This window comes from Marmota monax, unplaced genomic scaffold (assembly GCF_021218885.2).
Source record: "Marmota monax isolate L192 unplaced genomic scaffold, Marmota_monax_Labrador192_F-V1.1 WCK01_AAM20220418_F8-fsc00101, whole genome shotgun sequence".
NCBI classification, from domain to species: Eukaryota; Metazoa; Chordata; class Mammalia; order Rodentia; family Sciuridae; genus Marmota; species Marmota monax.
In genome coordinates, this window is record NW_026692786.1 from 2518254 (window position 1) to 2540469 (window position 22216).

At 55.9% G+C, this 22216-nt stretch overlaps 1 protein-coding gene across 1 annotated transcript in view; it reads left to right on the forward strand.

Moving 5' to 3' along the window:
• Pepd (peptidase D) overlaps positions 1-21317 on the forward strand; it is a 115158-nt gene extending 93841 nt beyond the window's left edge. The window contains exons 12-15 of the mRNA XM_046447917.1: positions 7858-8006; positions 16609-16793; positions 19659-19850; positions 20802-21317. Coding sequence (XP_046303873.1) covers positions 7858-8006; positions 16609-16793; positions 19659-19850; positions 20802-20939 — 664 coding nt within the window. The 3' untranslated portion in view covers positions 20940-21317. The remainder of the gene's footprint in view (positions 1-7857; positions 8007-16608; positions 16794-19658; positions 19851-20801) is intronic.
• Positions 21318-22216: the final 899 nt, after the last annotated feature.

The window sequence follows — 22216 nt, forward strand, 5'->3', positions numbered from 1 at the left end:
GCAAGTGGCGATGGCACACGCATCTCAGGGCTACGCACAGTGGCTGAAGGGGTGTGTGAGGAACCTTCAGGGGCACCTGAGGCCTCTCCCTAGGGACCTGGCCAGCAGGTCCAGGGATGAGAGCCTGCAGAGATTGAGGCCCAGAGTGAACCTAGAGGTTACCACCACCCACCTGGCCATGAACAGAGCCTCAGTGTCCATCTTGTTGACCTGTCTGGCCACACTACTCCAGAGTCTCTGTGACCCACAGGTCATGCTGGGCCCTAGGAACTGTGGGCCAGGGCCTAGTCTGCAGGCTTTGCTGCCCTGCCTCTGGGCAGTGGCCAGGCTGTGCCATGCCTAGGCCCTCCCTTGTCTATCTGTTTCCTCCCCTGACCCTACACTGCTCACCTTGGTGTTGGAGAGCAAAAGAGACATAGAAGGGTACTAGTCACAGGTGTGAGGCAGAGGGATTTTGGGAGAGGAGTGGCTCCCTCAGACTTGGTTCAGCAAGAGACCAGGGAAGGAGAGATAGCGACCCTCTCCCTGGGCCAGGACTGAACCACAGATAGCCCCAAGGAGACCACCTGTGCTCTTCAGACTCTTGTCTTCTGAGAGCTTTTCTAATGATCTTTAGCTCTGGGGCCCATTCTGGCTGGGTCAGGAGGATAGAACACAGGAACCCAGACCCAGGGCAGAGGCAGAAGCCAAGGCCAAGGCCAAGGCCAGCCATATCAGCAGGTCCATCTCTCATGGGGGCATCTCTAACTAACTAGAAGGCTTTGTGCCAGAGTCAGGTAGCCATGAGTTTTTCTGCTCCATGAGTTCAGCACATGTCAGAGGAGGAGGCTGCTTTTCTACTCCCCACCATCTGACTCAAAGGGAGTCTGAGAGGCCAGTTCCATCGGTATTGCTGTGGAGCCAAGGCCAGGGTGCTGGGTACATCAGATCTGCACATCTCCCAGGTGTTGGAGTCTCAGCCCTCTTGGGCAGTGCATGGCACCTGTGTCTCCTGGTGCAGCTGTAGACAGGAGGGATTGGAGAAAGCCCACGAATGTTCGTGCCAAGCCCAAATTGGTGATTTTGTTTTTCTAGTGCTAACTTTGAAATGTAGCCAGTAGAATAATTATGAGTTTATTATAGTCAATTTATTATGCAGCATTTAGAACAACATGTTTTGTTGATTACTGCTACTGCCAGATTGCTGGCGGCATTTATAATCCATTGTTTTATTGAAATTGATCTGCTGAGTGCCTACTGCATTTGGTAAATAATAAATCACTCTGTTATCCCAAAATAAAAGCTATGGTACTTCATCATAAGGTATGAAACCACAATATGAGCCTCGTGGTTTTCCCAAAGGCAGGTGGGGCTTGAGGTTGATGAAGCCCATTCCCCATCTCCTCTGTCCTCACAGTAATAGGATCTGGAGCTGGGCTCAGGCCACCATGAGCCACTGTGGGGTCACAGTCCTCACACACTCAAGGGCCTGTTCATTGGACATGCTGGTTCATACTTGAGGTCAAGTTCATCAGCCAAGAACTGAGAAAAGCCTATTTCTTGCCCTGGGCCCCTCCCTTTTCCAAAGCTAGATCCTGGTTTGCATGCCTCCAAGGGGAGGAACAGGGGCATGGATTGCCTTCCTGTCCCTAGGACCCCCACTCAGGTTGGTTCAGAGCCAGTAGGCCTTGTGCAAGGCCTGTGGCCATGAAGCTTCTTGGAGTTTTCCTCTTGGCTCCCAAAACCCTCTTCAGCTGTGTGCCTGGGGTTCCCCCATGCACCCCATGAGCAGATCACTGTCCTAGAAGAGCTATCAAGCACTTTTGATTTTCCTTTTTAAGGCAAGCATGCCAGCCTTCTAGAACAGGCTTACAGAAGCATGGCAAGCAGCCTTGCTAGTGAATGCTTTCAGTGTGTTCACACAAAGGTTGGTGTCTAACAGGGTCCCTGGAGGCCCTTTGGAAGTGTCCAGAAGGCCCCTGCCCACTCATCTAGCCCAAGCAGGTAGGTGTGAGCACAGTCATGCGCGGAGTTATCGCCCAACCCAGTCATCTTCTGAGCCCTCATGCTCTTCCCCGTCCTCCCATAGCCAGCCTGGGCAGTGGACACCAGGGAGCACTGCTGTGTCTCAATCCACTGGGAAGCAGGGCCTCAGAACTGGGCCACTCATTTGCAGGACTCCCAGTCTGAGCCTTGCAGCTCCCTGCCTCCCCTGTCCCCTAAGCAGGCTCACAACACAGAATAGGTAGGGAGAAGGCCAGGATGTGCCTCCAGTGGGCTCTGACTTGGAAAGTAGCTGGGACACCCCTCCTCATCTGCCATCTCCTACCTTTTCCATCACCAGATAAGGCAGCAGGGCTTGGGACTATAGCCGCTCTCTGAACCTTATAGGGTTCAGGCCCAAGGACGCCCCAGACCTGGATTGCCCAACTATAGTCAGAATGTAACTGGTGGGTGTGAGTCAGACCTTCCTGTACTGGCCAGAAGAGGGCAGTGTTGTCTCAGGCTGGGCCTCTGCCCCGCTGGGTAGTGGTCTTCTGTGTTGCTGAGGGGGCATGGGAGATGGGCCTGCAGCCCAGCTGGGGAGGAGAGGCCTATGTCTAACCCCCATGATTAGCAGCTTACCAGATTCCTTTCCTCCTTCCCTGCCATGGCTTAGGGCCTCATCTGTCTCCCTGCCATGAAAATAGCTAGGCTGAAGCCCTAGCTGCCCTACAGAGGGGGGGAGGGACACCACTCTAGTCACCAAAGCCCAGAGAAATAAGGGCTACCAATTTCATACCAGGACAGTGCCTGAAGGCACCCTGAACTGTGAGTGACATATGGCTGGCATGTGCTGCTGCTCTCATTGCCAGGGTCACATCCCCAAGCAAGGGTGGCACCAGAGCCTCCTCTGCATGACTGTCTTCACCACAGAGGTGCCAAACCCTCCGCCCCACAGGCTGGGAACGCCTACTCACCCCAGGCTTTAGCAGCCCCTTCGTATCTCTTAGGCCTTGCAAGCTGGGGTAGGACAGTTCTGCCACCCCCGTTGTCTGTCTGGCACTGTGACCCCCAGAGGGTGAGTCTGTGCCTGGGGCTCTTCCCCTGCTGGCGAAGGGGCTGGGGTGAGGGGAGCCTCCATGCCCCATTGTTCCTGGTGCCTGGTGCTTTGGTGGGCTTTAGAGTAAGAGTGTCACTTCAGGGCCTGTTTCCTGATGCCAGGCTCAACTGAGACCCTCCCCCACCTTGCTGCTTCCTCAGAGGGTCACTTGATTGTCACCAGGGACCCCTATCCTGAGCATTTAGTGCCCAGTCCTTGGAGCAGTACAGGTCTGGTCAGACATCTATCCAGAGATGAGTTGGCCATGGCCTTCAACACCCAATCTCAGAAGTACCCTGACCTTCTACCCAGGACTCACTTGTAGGCAGCTGTGCCCTGATGGCAGGCAGACACCCTCTCGTGTGTTTTCTTTCTGTTCTGTTTGGTTCGTCAGTGCTTCAAGGGGGCACTCCCTCAGTTGATGTCAAGACCTACAGTTTGAAGGGCCCTGGTCTAGACAGCCCGGGTGCTCGCAGACATCACAAGACACTGGTCACCAAAAAAGTGAAATAAAGCATGTGCTGTGCGCATGACATTGACTGCCTGCCTCCCCTCACCCACAGCGGCACTGCCCTGCTGCCCAGCCCTTGGCCCACAATACTTTAGGGACAGCAGGCAAGCTGCAGCATGGTGCTCTTCCCGGGGCCTCCACCTGACACTGGTCTTCTGCATCCCGCCCTGACCTCCATAAAATGGCAGTGTTGATTCTCTCCAGACTTGGGAGGCCCCAGCGCATGGTTGCTCTCGTCAGCGAATGCACCAGGGACTGCTGGCTCTGGGGCTTGGGGACAGGAAGCTGCTGTTGGCGTGGGCTGCTTGCGTGAGCACTGTTCCTGTCTGCCCAGGCCCCGTAGGAACAGCTGTCCCAAAGCTGGGTAAAGTGGGACGGACATGCCCAGAAAGGCCCTGGGGAGAGGTTCACCTGGCGTGTCAGCCCATGGCCCTAGGGAGCCTCTGGGACCCCAAAGGATGACCTTTGCCCCTGTTGGCCACAGCTGGAGGCTGGCACTGCACAGAAAGCGTGACTGGGAACTGGGAGCAGGCGACCGGCCTGTGCGCCAGGGAGGCCAGCACTCACCACCCTGTCGTCAGGGACAGCCCACTGTGGCGGACCCATGGAAAAGAGACCCAGTTGCCTTCCTTTTTCTCTCCCATGGAGTTTCTAGGGGGAATTGAGAGCTTCCTCCAGCTCCAAACCTCACAGCCTGACCTGGGATGCAGTCCCATTTTAAAGGTGGGAAAACTGAGGTCTTAGGGTCTGCACTGTCCCTAAGGTCCTGCACACACACGTGTGTAAGATGTCAGTCTTCAGAGAAAAGCAGCTAAGAGCTGTGCTGCACACTCAAGAGATGAAGGTGAAGCTCCATGCCGAGTGCAGAGTGGCTCTTGCTAAACGTTGCAGCACTTCCCTCAGACGCCTTCTGCCTGCGGGCTGGCCAGGCCCTGCGGGGTGGGGTCTGGAGAGGGACCCAGGAGGGTCTGGGTGGGCCAATGGTGGCAGGTAGCCCGGGCCTGGAGCTGCCCAGGAAGAGCCAGCGGAAGACAGAACCTCTGATCGCAGCCAGAAGCACAGCTATAGGAACACATGTGGGGAACGAGACGCCAGCGTATTGCTGGGAGATGTGTAATCTCTCCCCAGATGTCTCAGATTATTACACAGATTCACTGGGCCAATGATAGTAGTGTCCCTGGTGGGTGTCCCCAAGCAGCCGGGAAGGAGGCATCCTGCGTTCTCAATTGAGCCAAGTATGAGCAAATTCCATTGTCATTTTGCATTCAGAGTATGGATGAAGTGAACAGAGGAGTTGGAAGGAGATGATTTATAAAAGAGATGGCTTTTATCACTGGATTCCAGAATGGCTTGAATCTGAATCGCTTAGCATGTAGAAACTCTGAGGGAGATTAAAAAAAAAAGAAAAGGCAGAAAAAGATAGGGAACTGAGAACACAAAAATAGACTCTAGCCCCGTGCCCGAGTACTGCTGGGCAGGATGGAGCTGGCTGGCTGGTGTATACTTCCTTTTCCAGAAAGTGGATGATTTAAAACAAAAAAATACAGTTGAAGTCTTCTAGAAGCTGGAAGATAAAGCCAGGCTGGCTGAAGAAATCCAAAAGCCTTCCATCCCACGCTCTTTCTGTTTTATTGAAGAGGGCTGGGAAGACTTGGTTCAGAGTCTGGTTTGCCCTGAAGAGTCTTATTTTTTACTGTTCTAGATGATTCCAGTATTTGGTGTGTTCTTGTGGGCTTCCTGATTTTTTAAATAGTTCAATTTCTGTTTTTCTTTTAGATCAACACAGTCCAATAGAACTTTTTGCCCCAGAGGGCTGCTGCAGGTCACCCTCTGATGTGGCACTCCCAGGAATCTGTGTCCCCCACACTCCTGGCTCTGTCCTGTCTGCCCAGTCCATTCTTGGATATTCTAAACCAACAAACCGCAAACCATTTTCCTCTGTTGACTCCAGGGAGCCCAAATGAAAACACTTGCTTTCCCCAGGCAAAACTAGGCCGGGGCCCCATGCAGCTGCATCCCCACTGCTGCCTGAATGCTGGCCCCAGGAGGACACAAACCTGTAGCAACTGTCGTGGTCCCATTTTAAAGGTGGGAAAACTGAGGTCTTAAAGTCTGAACGCCGGAGCCAGGAGAAGAGAGCTCACTGCAGGGCTGGGCACTGAGTTGCGACTCAGGGCTTTTTGTACTAGTGTTAATAGGCTCAATTTCCCTACAGTTTAGGGCTGAGATGTGCCCCACCCTCTAGGCCATCTCTGAGCGAAGTGTGTCCCACGCAGGAGTAATCCTACAGGCAACTGTTGGCCCCTACTGCCTTTGCATCTGCAGCCTCCTGGGGAGCGGGCGCCTGGGTGTGTCTGCTCCAGTGTCTCTGGTTCCTTGCAAGTCAGCCTCAAGTGAGGCCCAGGCCCCCCTAGGTCTGCTCCAGGCAGGGTTCCCCCTGAGACTTTGACCCAACCCCAAGTTCTCTGTCACGCGAGTAGGGGCTCTGCTGTACCCCCTGAGAGTCACCTGAGTTGTTACCTGGGCTTCCTGTACTGTTGACTCTATTTATGGTGTTTTGCAATCAGAAAAGGCAGGAGATTCAAACGTGCCCATCTGAGGACTTTGGACTCCAGCAAAGCATCTGGGGATCCTGTGCATTCAGGCTTTTCCTTTAAATCTGCTTCTGTAGCGTGGCAGTCCCTTGCTTCACACATGAGCCCAGGGTCCCCTGCTCTGTTCTCTCCCACCCAAAGACCAGCACACAGGCAGCTTCTGGAATGTTTGTGGTTACCACTACAGTTGGATTTGGGTGAGAGGCCCTTGTAAAGGAAGCCACAGCGGTGCCCCACGCTCCAATTTGCCAGGATTTGTGCTGCTGTAGATGGACCCCCACAGGAATCCCAGGATGAAGCCAGACACCGAGCAGAACTGGACTTGGCCAGTGCAAGAGGGCAGCTCCCACCTTCTCAGCTGGCCTGCCCCTGTGGTCACCTGGCCCCAAACACACGGGCAAGAAACCAAGCCAGGGGCTGGATCTATGTTCCTCAGCCAGTTTCATGAGGATTGTTGTGACTCTGCCGTGACCTCAAGAAGGAGCTAATGGCCTCCACTGTTGCCAGCAGCTTCTAAAGCTGAGGTGGGATGGGGGAAGGAGGTGAACCATCTGAATACCCCTTTGCCTCTACCCAGGCTCCTCCTGGCCCACTGGGTGACCCTATACCATGGGGGCCCTTCTGGACCCTCCTGGAAGCCAGACCTGGACCCAACGTGTGCAGACATGTTCTGTCTGGCTCTTGGTCACAGGGTGAGCAGGGCAGGACTCTCATTGGCCCTCCCCATGGCCCTTTATGTAGCAAGGGCTGTCCATGCTCCTTCCAGGCCCTGCTGTGTCAGGGGCCCCAACGTGATGTCCAGTAGGGTGGCTCCACTGCATCCTCCTGATTGATTGAGCAGATCTGGCCATCTGTCACACTATTGCCTGGCCTCTGCTGCCCCCTGGCTCCTGGGCCTCTCCTGTCTTCCCCTACTGTGTGCCCTCCCTGTGCTTTCTACCATCTGTGCCCTGCTCAGCCACCTGGGGATGCCAGGGTCACAGGCAGCAGCCATTTCCATTCAGCCCCAGGAAAGCCCTGCTGGATATGAGGCCATCCTCTTGACGTTCCCTTCCTACCCCTCCCTCAGGCCCTGGCAGGACAAATCTATCACACCTCAGTGGGGAGGATAGTGTTGGGCACCTTCCTCTGGGCAGGGGGATCCCTGAGCTGGAGCACAGCCAGAGGTACCAGCCATCTGCCAAGTGTTCACCCAGATGCACATTTAGGTGACGTGGCCCCACGTCGCATTCTCTTGTAGACAGTGTGTCCTGTGTCCATCCCCAGGCTCCTTCCTTCTCCCCTCCCTGCTGGGTAAAGGGCAGACCTAGGGGATCTGTTGACATGTTCATATAGAGTCAGGTGGCATGTAGGGGCCTGGGGACATGTCTGTCTTTCTCAGTTCTCCAAGTGAGTCCCCACAGGGGCTAGGCTGTGGAGGGAAGCCCCACTCTCCTCGGCCTGCCCTGCTGAGGCTGAGCCCTGTGCCACTCTCTTTGCTGGGGATAGAGGTCTGGGTTTCTCTGCTACTCATGCTCTTCCGGGGAACACCAGGTTGGAGCTGCGCACGCTGGTCACCTTCTCAAGGTGGGGTGGTCACAATACCCTACTGCATCCGGGCCAAAGGAAGCCATCCTTGAGTCCTGTCCATGGCAAGGGAGCAAGGAGGCACCCTGAGTGCCCACTCACCTCCCACCCTCCTCTCCCTGCAGCTTGTTCGACATGGGAGGTGAGTATTACTGCTTCGCCTCGGACATCACCTGCTCCTTTCCAGCCAATGGCAAGTTCACCGAGGACCAGAAGGCCATCTACGAGGCGGTGCTGCGGAGCTGCCGTGCTGTCATGAGCACTATGAAGCCAGGTGAGGGGAGAGGGAGTGGGGCCAGCTGAGGAGGACTCCCTGGCATGGGGAGGGGGCAGCCTTGTGACAGGCACCTGCATCTACCCCTCCACACTTGACCAGTCAGACTCTGATGAGTCAGTCTTCAGGCCACACCCAGGAAACAGAACTGACCACCAATCAGGAAGAAGGCTGTAGTCTGGGAGCTCAGCCCAAAGTCACCCCATGTCCCATCTGGCCACCTCTTCTGCACATCCCTCCGCCCACACTGGTCATCAGAATGTCAGCATGTCCCGTGCCTTGTCCCAAAGCAGAGTCCACTTGAGGGAGAGTTGGCCAGGCTTGGACACTGGCATCTGGGTGGACACTGGAACAGGTTCCTGGCCCATTCCGCAGCTCTGTGACCTTGGACAGAAAGCTCTTCCCCTGGGTGACTGTTCCCTGTCAGTACTTGGAGAGGCAGCAGCTCTCAAGGATCGGGCTGAGCCATGGGAAACACCTTCAAGCACCTGCCTGGCTCGTGTTCAGGCTCTGTAGAGGTCACGGTCACTCTATGATGGGGGTGAGTCTAGACCCAAGCCTGCCACTCTCTCCCCACAGCAAGCCTTGGCCAGCATGTTGTGATCCTGCTCCTGCCTGGCCCCTAGTTTTCCATGTGTGTCCCCCCACCCCCGGGCAGCTTCCAGAGGCCTCACTGCTCTGCCTCTTAATGTCCATATATGGCAGTCTTGGCCCACCGAGGTGGTCCTCTGGAGGGGAGAAAGTGTCCCCCCAAGCAAGACTGCCTTTCTGACGTCCCTTCCAGGCCCATCGGGTCCGCCCATTCTCCCTATTTCAGTTGTCAGCCATGTTCCCTCCAGTGAGCCCCGGGCATCCATAGTTCTGAGATGGGTAGGCTCAGCACATACCTGGTCAAATGCCAGCTCCAGTGTTTGACTTTTTCTGCCTCAGGAAGAGACCCTTTTCCAGCAGTGACCAGGGAACCCTGACTTGTCACCTTTGCCTGGATAGGATAATTTACAGATGTGCCATACTCTTGCTTCAGATCCTCCTGGGCTTCAGAGAAGCCCATCCTGCAGGCCTTTGATTCCTTACAGCCCAATCAAGGTACCATGTGCCAGTTATCCCCCAGGCTGAGCCCTCTTGGGGACATGTGACTGCTGGCTACCACTGACCATGCCTAATGATCTGTTTGGCTGCAGCCTGTCCTGCAGTAAGGATGGGCTTTCCCTGCCTCTCTCCCAACCTGATCTGTGCCTACGCTGCCCAAGGCACAGCTGTCCCACCAGGACACTGACTTCTGCATCTTTGGTTGTAAGCAACAGAATGGCATTGGGTGCTGTCACCAATCCACAGAGGTAGGGAGAGGAGGTGTGAGTGGGGCCAGAGCTGGGGCAGCTCAGAGGTACAGGACCTACTGGGCCAGTGTGGGAGTGAGCTCCTGGCTGGAGCCAGCTGGCTGCAGAGGCTCCTGCCACTTGTTTGGTTTTTGTTTTTTGTTTTTTTAATGGTACCAGGGATTGAATCCAGGGGTGCGTAACCACTGAGTCACATGCCCAGCCCTTTTTTTAATTTTGAGACAGGGTCTCACTAAGTTGCTGAGGCTGGTTTTGAACCTGAAGTCCTCCTGAGCTGCTCAGCCACTTTCTTCATAGGGTTGAAGGCAGAAAGCACCTGATGTTTTGGGTCATAGACGCCCCAGCCCCTGCTTCCTCCAGCGCTCACTCACCACCTCCTTCTCCTGCTGTGCAGGCCCCAGGCCTCCAGGGTAGGGGGAGCTCAGGCGTCTTCTACAAGCCACATGAGGGTCACTGCAGCAAGAGAGCCAGCACAGTGGAGCACCAGAGCGAGGCTCCGGAGTCTAGAAATGAGCCCCAGGCCCAGAGACCCGCACTCACTCCAGCTCGGCTGCCTGCTGGCTGTGTGCCTTGCTCCCATCCTTCAGCCTCCTCGTGCCCCAAATGGCTGTAATAGTCCCCCTCCCTGTCTCAAAGCAGAATCCGCTCCAGGGTGGGCTCAGCCAGCTCCAGACACTGGCATCAGCCCTCTAGTTAAGGGCCAGCAGAGAGCTGGCTGCAGCCCAGTGTCTCCTCCGTGTTCCGGGGATGGTGAACAGAGGCTTTGGGGCCCTCTGGGGCCCTAGCCGTGACAGGTCTGAAATTAGACTTGGAGTTCCTAAACGGGGGGCTGTGGTAGTCAGATTTGTACCCCTCCATGGAGCTTTGATTTTAAAAAGAAGAAAAAGATTGCGAGCTCTAGAACTGTAAGAGCCCCAGGATGTGGCCTCTCGCAGACCCAGAGCTTGCTGGCTCAGCATCTGGCTGAACAGTCCCCTGCGGCCCCCTGGCCCATTGCTGGGAAGACTCACAGCCATGATCACGGGGCCAAGGGCTGTTTGGGAAGCGACATCAGCAGCAGTCATTGTCAAAGGAGGCATGTTGTGAGCGGGCCTTTCTGGATGGCCCCTGGTCCATCTCCAAAAGACCCAACCAGAGCTTAAGGAGCCAGGGGAGGGGGGGATTCTGGGGGCACCTCAAGGCCCCAGCCCCACAAGCCCCTAAAAGAAGACCAGTATGGAAAGGTAAAGTCTACAGACGAGGTATCAGAGTAGAACAAAGTTGGGGAGGATGCACTGTGTCCCTTTTTAATTTGACTTTGAAACCATGGGATACGTTGTCCTTTGTGGAGTCATCACCAGAGGGATACATCTCCCATCTTCACACCACAGATGAGCATTTTTCCTCAGTCTTGAATATACCAATCATTTCAAGTGATCAGTGTTTCAGATGGCAGGTGGTTTGGGCTGGGGAAGGTGGGGTGTGGTGTCTTCTCCCACTGTCTGTAGGCACAGGCCCTCTCCAGGAAGCCAGGGTACCCCTCCCATGGAGGGCCTTCCAGTGAGTATAGCCTCTGGTCACACTGACTCATGGGGCAGCCTCAGGTCTAGCCAGGGATTCCCGGAGCCACTAGGCCAGTTCACCTGAGCTGGTCCCTGCAGATGGTGAGAGGCACACTCTTGCTCACCCAAGGTCCACTCTTGCTTACACCGCAACTTTCCCCCCAGCACAGACCTGGTCAGGGAGCCTACACTGAGGCTTCCAGGATCCCTTGTATGAGAGAGTGGGACAGAGGCCCCAGCATTACCCTGTATACATTTTAACCACCCGTACTGCCAGATAGTGACACACCAAGGCTCCCAAGGGCAGAGCTGGGCCCCATCTGGGTCACATGGTATAGGCCCAGCACTGGGGCATTGGAAGTCCTGTGCCCACAGAGCGGCTTCCCAGGTAGAGGCAGATGGTTTCTCCACAGCGTCGGGGCAGCTATGGCCAGGTTGGACCCCTGTCTGTCCCAGTGGGAATGCCCCCGGGTTGTGGGTTGAGCTCCTGGGCCAAGACAAACACCCCACTGAGACTGCCCGACTGCTTCCTGTGACCTTCCAGGGAAGAGTAAATAAAGACAAGCAGGAAGTCACACAGTGATGCCCAGAGGAGAGGCAGAAATTAATAATCACACATAGACCCTGGTGGATAGAGCCCCCCGGGAATTGAGGAATGCAGTCCTTGGCCCCCCATCCTGGGGCAAGGGGGGGGGGACAAAGCATTCCTCATGGCCACTCAGGAAAGGAGGGCTGAACTCAGGCAGGAAGCCCTGGTGGGCAGGAGGGTGGGCTGGACAGACTGACGGCTCCAGCACCTGGGAGAATTCCATCTTCATGAGGCTGTGAACCAGCTTTGGCTTCTGGTGGCCGGAATCCAAGTCCACTGTGGCTTTGGGGTTAGGGCAAGAGGCCCGCCGTTGCATACAGCCTGGTCTCCGTGGCACCAGGAAGCCTAGCCATAGAGAGGGCTCAAAAAGGAAAGGTGCTACTGGAGAGGAGTGGGCTGAGCCCACGGGGGTACCCGGAGTCAGAGGTCAGAGCTAGCACGGCTGTAAGGCTGCCCTGGAGCTGATAGTACATCCTGGTCCTGCAGAGCCCCAGGCTCTCCAGCCATTGAGTGACCCTGACACTGAGGCCTCTGCACTCCGCCAGCAAGCACCCTCCCTCACCCTGCCCGTGCGTCTCCCTGGGCTTGCATCCCCTGCCCTAGACAGGGGGCCCTCCCTCCTGTGCTCTCACATGAGCCCCCACCCCGTAGCCTCCACTCACAACACCCTGTCATAGAAAGTACCCTCATCCTAGAATGGGCCTGAAGGTAAGGGAGGAACACAGTTGCCGGGGTGACCAGCTAGCTGGGGGAGGGACATGGGGCAGTGCCCATCCAACATGTGGAAAACGAAACACTTTCCTGGTGTTTTGCCTCCCTCCCAGGTGGGCAGGGGCAGAACCAAGTGTCTGGATTTCCCATCGGCCTCTCCCTTGCAGATAGGGAGGAATATGAGGGTCAGGCAGACAGGTACAAGGTGCCTGTCACCCTAGCCATGCTGCTGTCTGTGGCAGAAGCCAGGTCAGATAGGGCTGTATGGTGCCCTGTGTCCTCCCTTCCTGCTTGGTGGCAGGATGCTGGGCAAGCTTCCTGCCTTTGGGTCCTCCCTTGGGGTGCTTCGGCAGGGTGGAGGGGAAGACCCCAGGGAGTGCACAGCAAGGTACCTGTAGTGTGGGCAGGCTGACTCCTTGCCCTTGCGCAGGGTGAGTGGGTCCCTGAGACAGGCAGGGTGGGCTGGGCTGCAGGCCCTCAGCCTCACGCCAACTTGGCTTGCCCCACAGCTCCCGGTAGTCCTTGGTCCTGCCCTGGGACTGAGCCCTGGGCCTTCCCTCCTGCACCCCCAAGCCCTGGCTTGCACGTCATCCATCCCCGGAGGGCCATTGTCCACAAATGAAGCGAGCTCTTTGTCTGGAAGTGACTCAGGATGCAGCCCGGGGGCCTTCTACAGCCTTCTCAGCTGGGCTTAGGCCTGGGAGCCTGGGCTGTCATACTCTGGGCAGGAAGCCTCACAGCTCTGAGGAGCTGAGGAGCCAGCTTGGGCCTCGGCCCAGCAGGCCTTCAGGAGAGAGTGTGCCTGAGGGGACCTGGTGGGCACAGAAGACTAGGCAGTAACCTGGGGCTGCTCGGACACATCCTGGGGCCTGGGCACTAGGAGCTCTTGTTTCTTTGAGCCTAACAATTTCATGAGGCAGATGGTGTGGCACTAACCATGCAACTACCCTGCCCAGGCTGGGTATGTGTACACAGAGTGGGTCACAGGATCACAGCACTGGCTAGGAGAGGGCCAGGAGGGAGACCTGCACTCCTTATATTCACCACACATGTGCCACATGCCAGGCATAGAGCAGAGTCCAAGCCCACGCTGTATGGACACAGAGGCCCAAACCAGGCCCACACTGTGCCCTTGTGCTATGCTGTAGTAGAGGGGCTGTGGCAGCAAGGAAGGGGCAGTTAGAGAGGGCTTCCTGGAGGAAGTGCCTCAATAAGAGGTCCAGTATGAGGAGGACTGGGTGCTTGGAGGCCATGGTCCCATCCAAGAAGAACAGGTGGAAAGCACAGGAAGTATCGGCTCTCAGAACCATGGTCAGAATCATGGCTCTCAGAACTTTGGTCTGACTGCTGCCCTGGTCTGGCTGCTACACCCAGAAATGGGTGAGGGATGAGACTGGAGTCAGAGGCCAGCTGAGGAACCTGGGCTTTGGCTCGGCTGTCTGCCCCACATTTCTGAGCAGTTTGCAGGATATGACTGGGGTGAAAAGTGGGCAGGGCCCTGGGAGAGACAGGGCGTAGCCTCAGGAGATGTTTCAGGGAAGCCAGGACAAGATTTGGTGCTGGCTAGAGGTGGAGGGGAGAATTGGGCTACCTACACCTGTCTCTGCAATGTGGCCTCCCCAGAATGGGCAGGTATGGGTCCAGATGCCTTCTGGCTCAGAACAGTGGGCTCTAGGTGCCACAGATTGCTGAGGTGGGAGGAGTCCAGGAGTCAGGGTAGGCCTTGGCCTACAGGGAGGCTCTCTAGTCTGTGCCCACCCCCAAGCCTAGCTCAAGGACGCTAACCTTCACACACTTCGGGGGCCCTGCCCCAGTACTGGGTGTCGTAACCACCATCCGGGCCAGACACTGGGCCAAGTCGCTGGAGGTTGAATCACTGTCACAACCCTAACCACACACAGGCAGGAACTTCCCACTCACAGCCAAGAGAGCCGCGCACAGGCCTTTCCCCAGGGTACACAGTCAAGGGGCCCTGGAGGCGCCACTGAGCTGCCTGAGCCACACAGCCAGGCAGGCACTGGGCAAGGGGCCACCATAGGGTATGATCTATACCTGATTCCCACCTTCTGCTGAGGCCAGGCCAAGCCCGCAGCCCCACTGTTGAAATGAGTCAAGTTGGAAGGGAGACTGCATTTCCTGGGGATGCCCTTTGGTGACTGGAGAAGGTCCCCATCTAAGAAAGCATCTCAGAGAGCCGGGTAGGAGCTGAGTTTGCAGAGCTGTTGGGGACTTGTAGCACCTCAGGCGCACTCTCTCTGCCAGGCCGTGGAGACGAGAGAGGCAAGTTAGACTGTCTAGCGACCAGAAGGTGCCGGGAAGAGTGTCTGGGGAGGGTCTTCAGGGAGGCCATGGCTTTCTTGCTGAGGTCCCAAGGATGCAGTGGCACAGGTCATGGCCCAGAGTCTGAAATGGAAAGGCTCCATATGCTTCTGGAGCAGAAAGGTGGCCCAGCCTCTGGAGAGTCCTGCAGAGGAAGCCCAGGGTGGGCCTGGCTACGGCATCTTAGGGAAGAGCAGTAGCTAGAGGTGAGGAAGGCGTAGCCCTGGAGCACAGTGACCAGCAGGATTGAAATCAGTCTCTGGTTGGTTATAAGCCATCTATCAATAGTGGTTAATGTCCATAGCTTCCCGTAGACATCAGACGGTAGCCGTCTTTCAAAGGTCAGCATTGTGACTCCTTGACAGAGGCACCAACAGAGACTCAGAAGTGGGGGAGGTTGCCCAGGTTACACAGCTGGTGACAAGCTGAGCTGAAATTCTAGTTACTCGGTTGGTCCCCATTTCAGGAAGGCTGACCATCAGAGAAAGCTCGCCACCCTGGCTCCACCCCTAGGAGCACAGGGGCCAAGGTGCTGTGTGGGCCTGAGACTCCTCTATAAATGAGCCAATAATGGCCAGAGGCACCCTAAGCCTGCCCAGTAGCCAGATTCCAGACCTAGGAAGACTGCGCCCACCTCAGCACCTTGCTGGCTAGGGTAGGTAGATGGGGCTGGGCTGGAAACTAGACTCCGAAGAGTGTATTCTTCTGTCTCCAGGTCTCCACCCCCTGCAGCCTTGGGCCACTGCCTGTGAACGTGTTTGAGCCACTCCATGACCCCAGCTGTGGGGTGTCCATCTCTGTCAAGGAAGTGGCACAAACCTGAAGGGCTGGTGCCCAGTGAGAGTGTTGAGGGGTGTGTCCCTGGGTAGGCCCTCATTTCTCTTCATCCCATTGAGTCCTGAGCCTCATGGCCCAGTGCTTGTCAATTCAGGATCCAGCAAAGCCCCTCTCGATGCGGGATCCCCAGCCCTCCCCTCTTGCATCAGAGGTCACCAAGGTCAGGGCCATATGTGAGAACAGGTCTAGCTCCGAGCCAAGGCAGGACCTGGTGGGGAGGGCCTCTGGAGCCAAGGTCACCCTTAGCTCCAGTGCCAGAGCACTACAGTGACCTGGGCCCTCACTGGGCTTGCTTGGCATGTCCTGGGCCACTGGCCTCAGCCAGCACGTGGCCGTCTACCCTCATGAGGTCAGGGCAGGAAGCTTTGCTGGCCTAGGATCCTTGTCTGGTGCTCAGGATGGGTCCAGAAATGGGCTGGAAGCCCCTCCGGGAGGTACAGGGAGATTCCCAGAGCTCAGGCAGACCCTGATGCTGGCCCAGTCTCTGACAGCAGCTCTCTAAGTGACCTATGTTGCAGCTCCCAAAGGCCCCTTGGCCCCACAGAGCCTGTGTGACCCCCAGGGCTCTGCTTACAAGGCTCTCTACAGTGATCCTGGGCCTGGAAATGGGGTGAAGATGCGTTTGATTAGCAGCCTGGGCTTGGACGCCTGGGCTTCCAGGGAGATGGCTCCAGTGCTAGAGCAGGCCAGGCACAGATCCCTGCCCACTGGTGCTGAGACAGCTGCTCCTTCACCCAGAAACCTCTGCTCCCTGCAGTGCCTCTGAGGGTGACCCTGGCCTTTCAGGATATACAGGGACACCCACTAACACCACCAAGCCTCCGGCCTCCCCTTGCCCCACAGCAGCAAAACTTAGGCCTGAACATCCGAGATAGCCTTCGGTCCTGAGCCACCCACATCTGCCACTGGAGAGACATGTGCTTTTCTTCTGGTGCCCAGGGATCTTGCTGGGCTCCCCAGCCCCAGAAACACTCTAGGCAGGGGTGGGCACTGCATGGGCTGGAGTACACCTGGCCGGGGGCCCTGGCCATGGGTGACAGAAGTGTACCCGTGAGGCAGAATAGGGAGGCAGAGCATCTGGAGGTCCAGGCTTTGACTGGAAAAGGCCAGTACAGAAGGCCACCTAGGCCACATCGCCCTTGGTCCCTGGAGTGACACTTGGGTCCTTCACTCCAGGTGCTCTTGCCCAGCCTCTGTGAGGGCTTTGCGTCTCCCCATCCCTTGCCCTGTGGAGCCCCGACTCACTGCAGCCTCTCTTTGGGTCACAGGTGTCTGGTGGCCTGACATGCACCGTCTGGCTGACCGCATTCACCTGGAGGAACTGGCGCGCATCGGGATTCTGCAGGGCAGCGTGGATGCCATGGTCGAGGTCCATCTGGGAGCCGTGTTCATGCCTCACGGGCTCGGCCACCTCCTGGGCCTTGACGTCCACGATGTGGGAGGCTACCCTGAGGTCAGTGTGGACATGTTGTCCCAGTTGGCCTGCCTGTGGGCTGTCACTGAGCCTGGCTGTCTTTGGTGCAGAGTGGGTTCTGAGAGACAGGAGAGGTGGGGCTCCCTGTGGATACAGAGGGGAAGAGAGGGGGGATTGGGGTGGGTTCCTCGTGACCACAGGACCTAGGCATGGAGTTGTGTGCCTCTGTATGCTGGGCCTTGGGACAAGTATCCTCTGCCCAGAGGGTGGTAGGTAGTAAGTATATAGTGCATGGGACAATGGGGCCGAAGCCAGGTCTTAGTGACAGACCTGCACTGATTCCTTCGCCTCTGACTTCATTCATTTACCTCACCCCTCACAAGCCCAGCGGCAGAGCCCTTGCCCCTGTTCGCTGGCTGGCATGCCCTCTGCCTCCCAGGCCCCTGGGCCAGCACACCTGTGGCCCTATAGCTTGCTTATCCCCAGTCACTTTTTGGACCTCTGACAGGGCAGAAAGGCTTGTTGGGGGTCATTTCCAGACAACTTCCCCTCCTCCTCTTACCACCCAGCCCTCACAGGACCACCCAGAGGGTGCTTGAGGGCCCACAGGAGGCCCTACCAGGCAGGTGGCTACAGCCCCTTTGGGCCCCTGTGGGCGGGGTGAGCGTCCCTGCCTCCTGGCCTGGCGCCCACTGCGCAGGGGGCTGATTATGCAATCGGTGCACGCCCTGGGGCCCACCAGCCAGTTAGCCAAGAGTAGGCTTGGCCTCTTGGCTGCAGGGTATTTTGAAAGCACTAAGAATGATTTGAGGGGGGAGTGGAATTGCTCAAGAGAAGCATTATTATTCAATTATTTTTTCCTCAAGTGTAAACAGTTAAATTTGGAGAAACAAAATCAGTTTTAATTTCCTAATTTCTATCCTTCCCATTGTGTGCAGGGAGCCAAGAGCAGGGCCTTCCAGACATTGTTAGCTGAGGTTCGTTATTCATTAGTCGCCAAAGCACTTTTTTTCCACCAAAGAAAATTGGCAGCAAACTGTTTTCATCTTTTCCAGTAAGCAGCCCTTTGTGCTCACAGAGTCTATTCTTCTGACAGATAAACACTGTGGAAAAAATATGGCTTTTCCTATAAAAGTCATTTATTTTATTTCAGGCCTACAGACACATCTGGGTCTTCTCTGCTCAGAGCCCAGTAAAAGTTGGGGCTTCGTCAAGCCCTCCGCCCAGGCAGAGGCAGTTATGGGCACAGCATGGGCACCCCCAGCTAGGCTGGTGTCCTGGGCCAGGGGAGGCCCATGATCCCTCCATCACGGGCCTGTACCCACTCCACCCAGCCCTTCATGCTCTCTGCCCAGCAGTTGGGCTGGTCTCCCAAGCATATCCCGGGCCTGTGCCCTGTTTCTGGTGGGCCCCTGAGAAGCGTTTCCTGTGCTCAGTGGGCTGGGGTGGGCATACTCCCTAAGCCCCCTAGGATCCCTTCCCTTCTCCCCCAACCTCAGTTGGAGTGATGGGTCTGAAACTCTCTGGGAGGAGAGAAGCGGATCTCCATGCATAGGCAACCTGTCTCCCCCTGCAAGCCTAGGGGTCCACAGAGAGGGAGGGGGGCCTGGAGAAAGAGCATGTCTTTGTCTGGGCTTGGCCAAATCCCTAGCTTTGAAATCCCTGGAGTGGGGAGAAGGAGACAGGCACTAAGGGTGTAGCATGAAGGAAAGGGACAGGGAGGGGATGCCAAGGGGGCAGGGGTAGCTTTGGGTGGTAGGAGCAGGAAGATTCTGGAGTAGAGACCCAGGATCCCCAGCCCTGGCAAGCCGCTTCTGGGCAGGAGACAGGCCCTTCCCCTTGCCACAAGCACCTCTCACCTGAGCAGTCCAACCAGGACCGTCCGGCTAAGGAGCACCCTGTCTCCCGGCATTCCCTGTCCTCCTGCTTATCTTCCAGCTCAGTGGCCCAGAGGGAGTTTTGTGGGGCTGGGGACCACATCAGCCAGCATCTGTGCCAGGGATCGTGGTGCCTTGATGTCCCTTCACTGTGTCCATCCTGGCCTGCTCCCACCAGGTTAGGGTGGCTGTCCCCACCCTGGCAGAATTACAGTCACAGCCTTCCCTGCTGTGCCCAGCCTTGGAGGCTGAGCCAGCCTGTTTCTGGTTACCTTACATGAACCACTAATTGAAGTCTGATGTTCTTGGCCCCCAAACAGTCAGAAATGACAGCTCCATCTCCAGCAGCGGGCTTCCTGAGGAGAGCCACAAGTGGGGCAGGGCAAACTCAGCTCCTGACAGAGAGCTTGCTTGCTGCCCACTCACTCAGAGGCCTTGACCGCAAGCCAGATGGGTGCCCCAAGGGCCTGGGGAGGGCAAGAACATTCCTGCAAGTGTCCTGGGCACCACTTGCCCTCAGTCCAAGCTGAGGCCCTCTTGGCTATGTCTGTGTGGATGGACAGGCCCTGGTTGGGTGTGCACTGAGAGAGGCAGGACAGCAGACTCTGGCTTCTGTAGGGAACAGCGATCCCTGGTCATTTCTGGTTCCAGGGCTGGAGGCCATGTCCCAGCACCTCACTGCAGGGCCCAGAGAGCTTCTCTGGGGGTCCAAGCCATGCGTATGCATATATTTATTTGCCATTGCTGATGCTGGTGGGCCCATCCTGAAGACAGCGCCTGTCCTCTTCCTGAATGGTCATGTGGAAAACCTGGGGCTTGGCCTTGGGTAGCTGGGACCTGCACTTTTGAGACCAGTTTCCACTTGAGCTGCTGGAAGGAAAGATGCAGCTGTGGAAGGCTCTGCAGCCTCCTTAAGAGCTTTTCTGGCTTCCCTGGTTTGGCGTCTGCCATCCCCTAGCCTGGAGAGGGGCCTGTGGCCGGCGCTGGGGCTGTCAGCTGGGTCCTCCCACCATCCCTCTCCCCACAGGGTGTGGAGCGCATTGACGAGCCAGGCCTGCGGAGCCTGCGCACCGCACGGCACCTGGAACCAGGCATGGTGCTTACTGTGGAACCGGGCATCTACTTCATCGACCACCTCCTGGACCAGGCCCTTGCTGACCCAGCCCAGGCCTGCTTCTTTAACCGCGAGGTCCTACAGCGCTTTCGGGGTTTTGGCGGGGTGAGTGCCTGTGAGCCCAGTCTTGTTCTCAGAACGCCCACTCTCCCACTGCTGCTGCTCATCAGAACAGAGGCCCTAGTGGAGGAGAGACAGTCTTCACTTCCTCACTTGAGGAGGGCCTGGCCTGCCCCTTCACATAGTCTGGTAGCAGACATGTGCCTCATTCCTCAGTAGGAAGACAGGCTCTACTCACCCGAGAGATTCCCATTTACCACAAGGACAGTGAGGTCACATAAGCAAATGACCATGGGAGGCACCTTCCTCTAGTGGGTAGTCCACAGAGACTTTGCAACTAGTGTCTTCTGGAGAGTATTGATCATTCCTAAATGTGTTAATCAGCCTTCTGTCACTGTGACAAAATACCTGAGATAAATCAACTTAAAGGAGGAAAGATTTTACTTCCAGTTCTGAGGATGGAACCCAGGGTCTCACACATGCTAGGCAAGCATCCCACCCAGAAAAGGTTTGTTTTGGCTCGTAGTTTCAGAGCGTCCCTGGTTACTTGGCCCCAGTGCTTTGGGCCTGAGGTGAGATAAAACACAGCTGCTCACCTCATGGTGGCCAGGAAGTAGAAAAAAGAGAGGGAGGAAGGAGCTGGGGCCACAATAGCCTTCAAAGGTAGCATACCTCCAATGACCTGCTTCCTCCAGCTAGACCCCACCTCCTAAAGTTTTTACCACCTCCCCAAAACCAGGTAAGCTGTGAATCCTTAAGTGGATTAATTCGTTCATGAGGTCAGAACCCTCTTGATGGCATCACCTCCCCAAGGGCCCCTATCTGACACTGCTGCATGGGGACCAGGCATTCAGTGAATGAGCCTATGGGGGACTTAAGATCCAAACAATAAAAGCTGCTCCCACACAGCAGGGATCAGGCTGGAGCAGGTCAGACCTGTTTGCGTGGCACGTGAGGCCAGCTCAGTCATAATGGGCTTCTGTTGGTCTGACCCAGGTCCGTATTGAGGAGGATGTGGTGGTGACAGAGAGCGGCATGGAACTGCTGACCTGTGTGCCCCGGACCGTGGAAGAAATCGAAGCGTGCATGGCAGGCTCTGACAAGGCCTTTACGCCCTTCTCTGGCCCAAAGTAGAGCCAGCCAGAATGTGCAGTGAGACTGGGCTGGCCTTGTAACCTCTCTCCAGGCCGGACACAGCCTGGTGATTGGCCCTCCAACAGCAAGAATGGTGCTCAGCAATCAGATCCTAGCGTTGACACTTGATCATACCAAATAATCCTGTTTCCAAGGAGCTTTTTAACCTTCTGCAAGAGCACACCCTTAATTTCTTATGTACTTTGCTTAAATGACAGTGACTTAAAATGCTGATTGAAGAGATTCTTATTTTTTAGTAGCAACTAAAATGTGTCTTGCTGCTATTTGTATTCCTGTTCTCAAGAAAGATGCATTTCCAGTGTTTTCTCCCAAATCAATGTGCAGGATAAAATTTATAATAAAATGTTTCCTAAAATGGTCCTTTGTTCATGGTTCCCTCTTCATTTTTTTTCTTTTTGGATACCGGGGATTGAACTGAGGGCCACTGGACCAGTGAGCCACATCCCCAGCCCTATTTTGTATTTTATTTAGAAACAGGGACTCCCTGCATTGCAATTTCTCACTAAATTGCTGAGGCTGGCTTTGAACTCATGATCCTCCTGCCTTTTCATCCATCCTTTATGGATGAGCTCGGGGAATCAGGACCCTAAAAAGATGGTTCGTCTAGTGTCTCAGGAATCAATTCACAAGAAAATGGTGCTGCTGGCACAGGCCCTGTTCCTCCTGTTCTGCATCAGACTGGCCTGAGAGAACAAGGGCAGAGTCCTCCCCCAAGGCCTGCTTTGAGCCCCGGGGACTCTGCTGGGCTTCAGTATCACCCTGTCACCTTTGCTGCTAGACTTCCCAAGCGTCACAGGTCATCAGAATCACTGGGGTACTTGGAATTGAGAATCTCCAGAGATTATGCCCAAGGAGCAGTGTAAACAAGCCCTCCTAGACACTCCAGACACACAAGTTTGTACCACACTGATGTCACCCCATCAGTCCCAGTGCAGCCAGAGGCTGGGGGCTGGGTAGATGTTGAACCAGCCCTGTAGAAAGATCCCGGGCACTCAGGACAGATTGGTGGAGTTATTCTATACCTTACCTTTGCACAAGTTAAAAGGTTAACCTAAGTCTTTTAAATATAGTTATTGCCTCAAAGTTAGATTTCTGAAAGGGACAGAATTATATAGCACTTGAAATGCAGTTATTTAAAATTTGAGACTTACAGGGATCCTGCAACCATGATTTTCTTCATGTAAAACCAGCATCTGTTAGGCCCTGTCACCTGTGTGGCCCAGGAGCTTGCCCTAAGAGGAAGCCCACTGATCAAA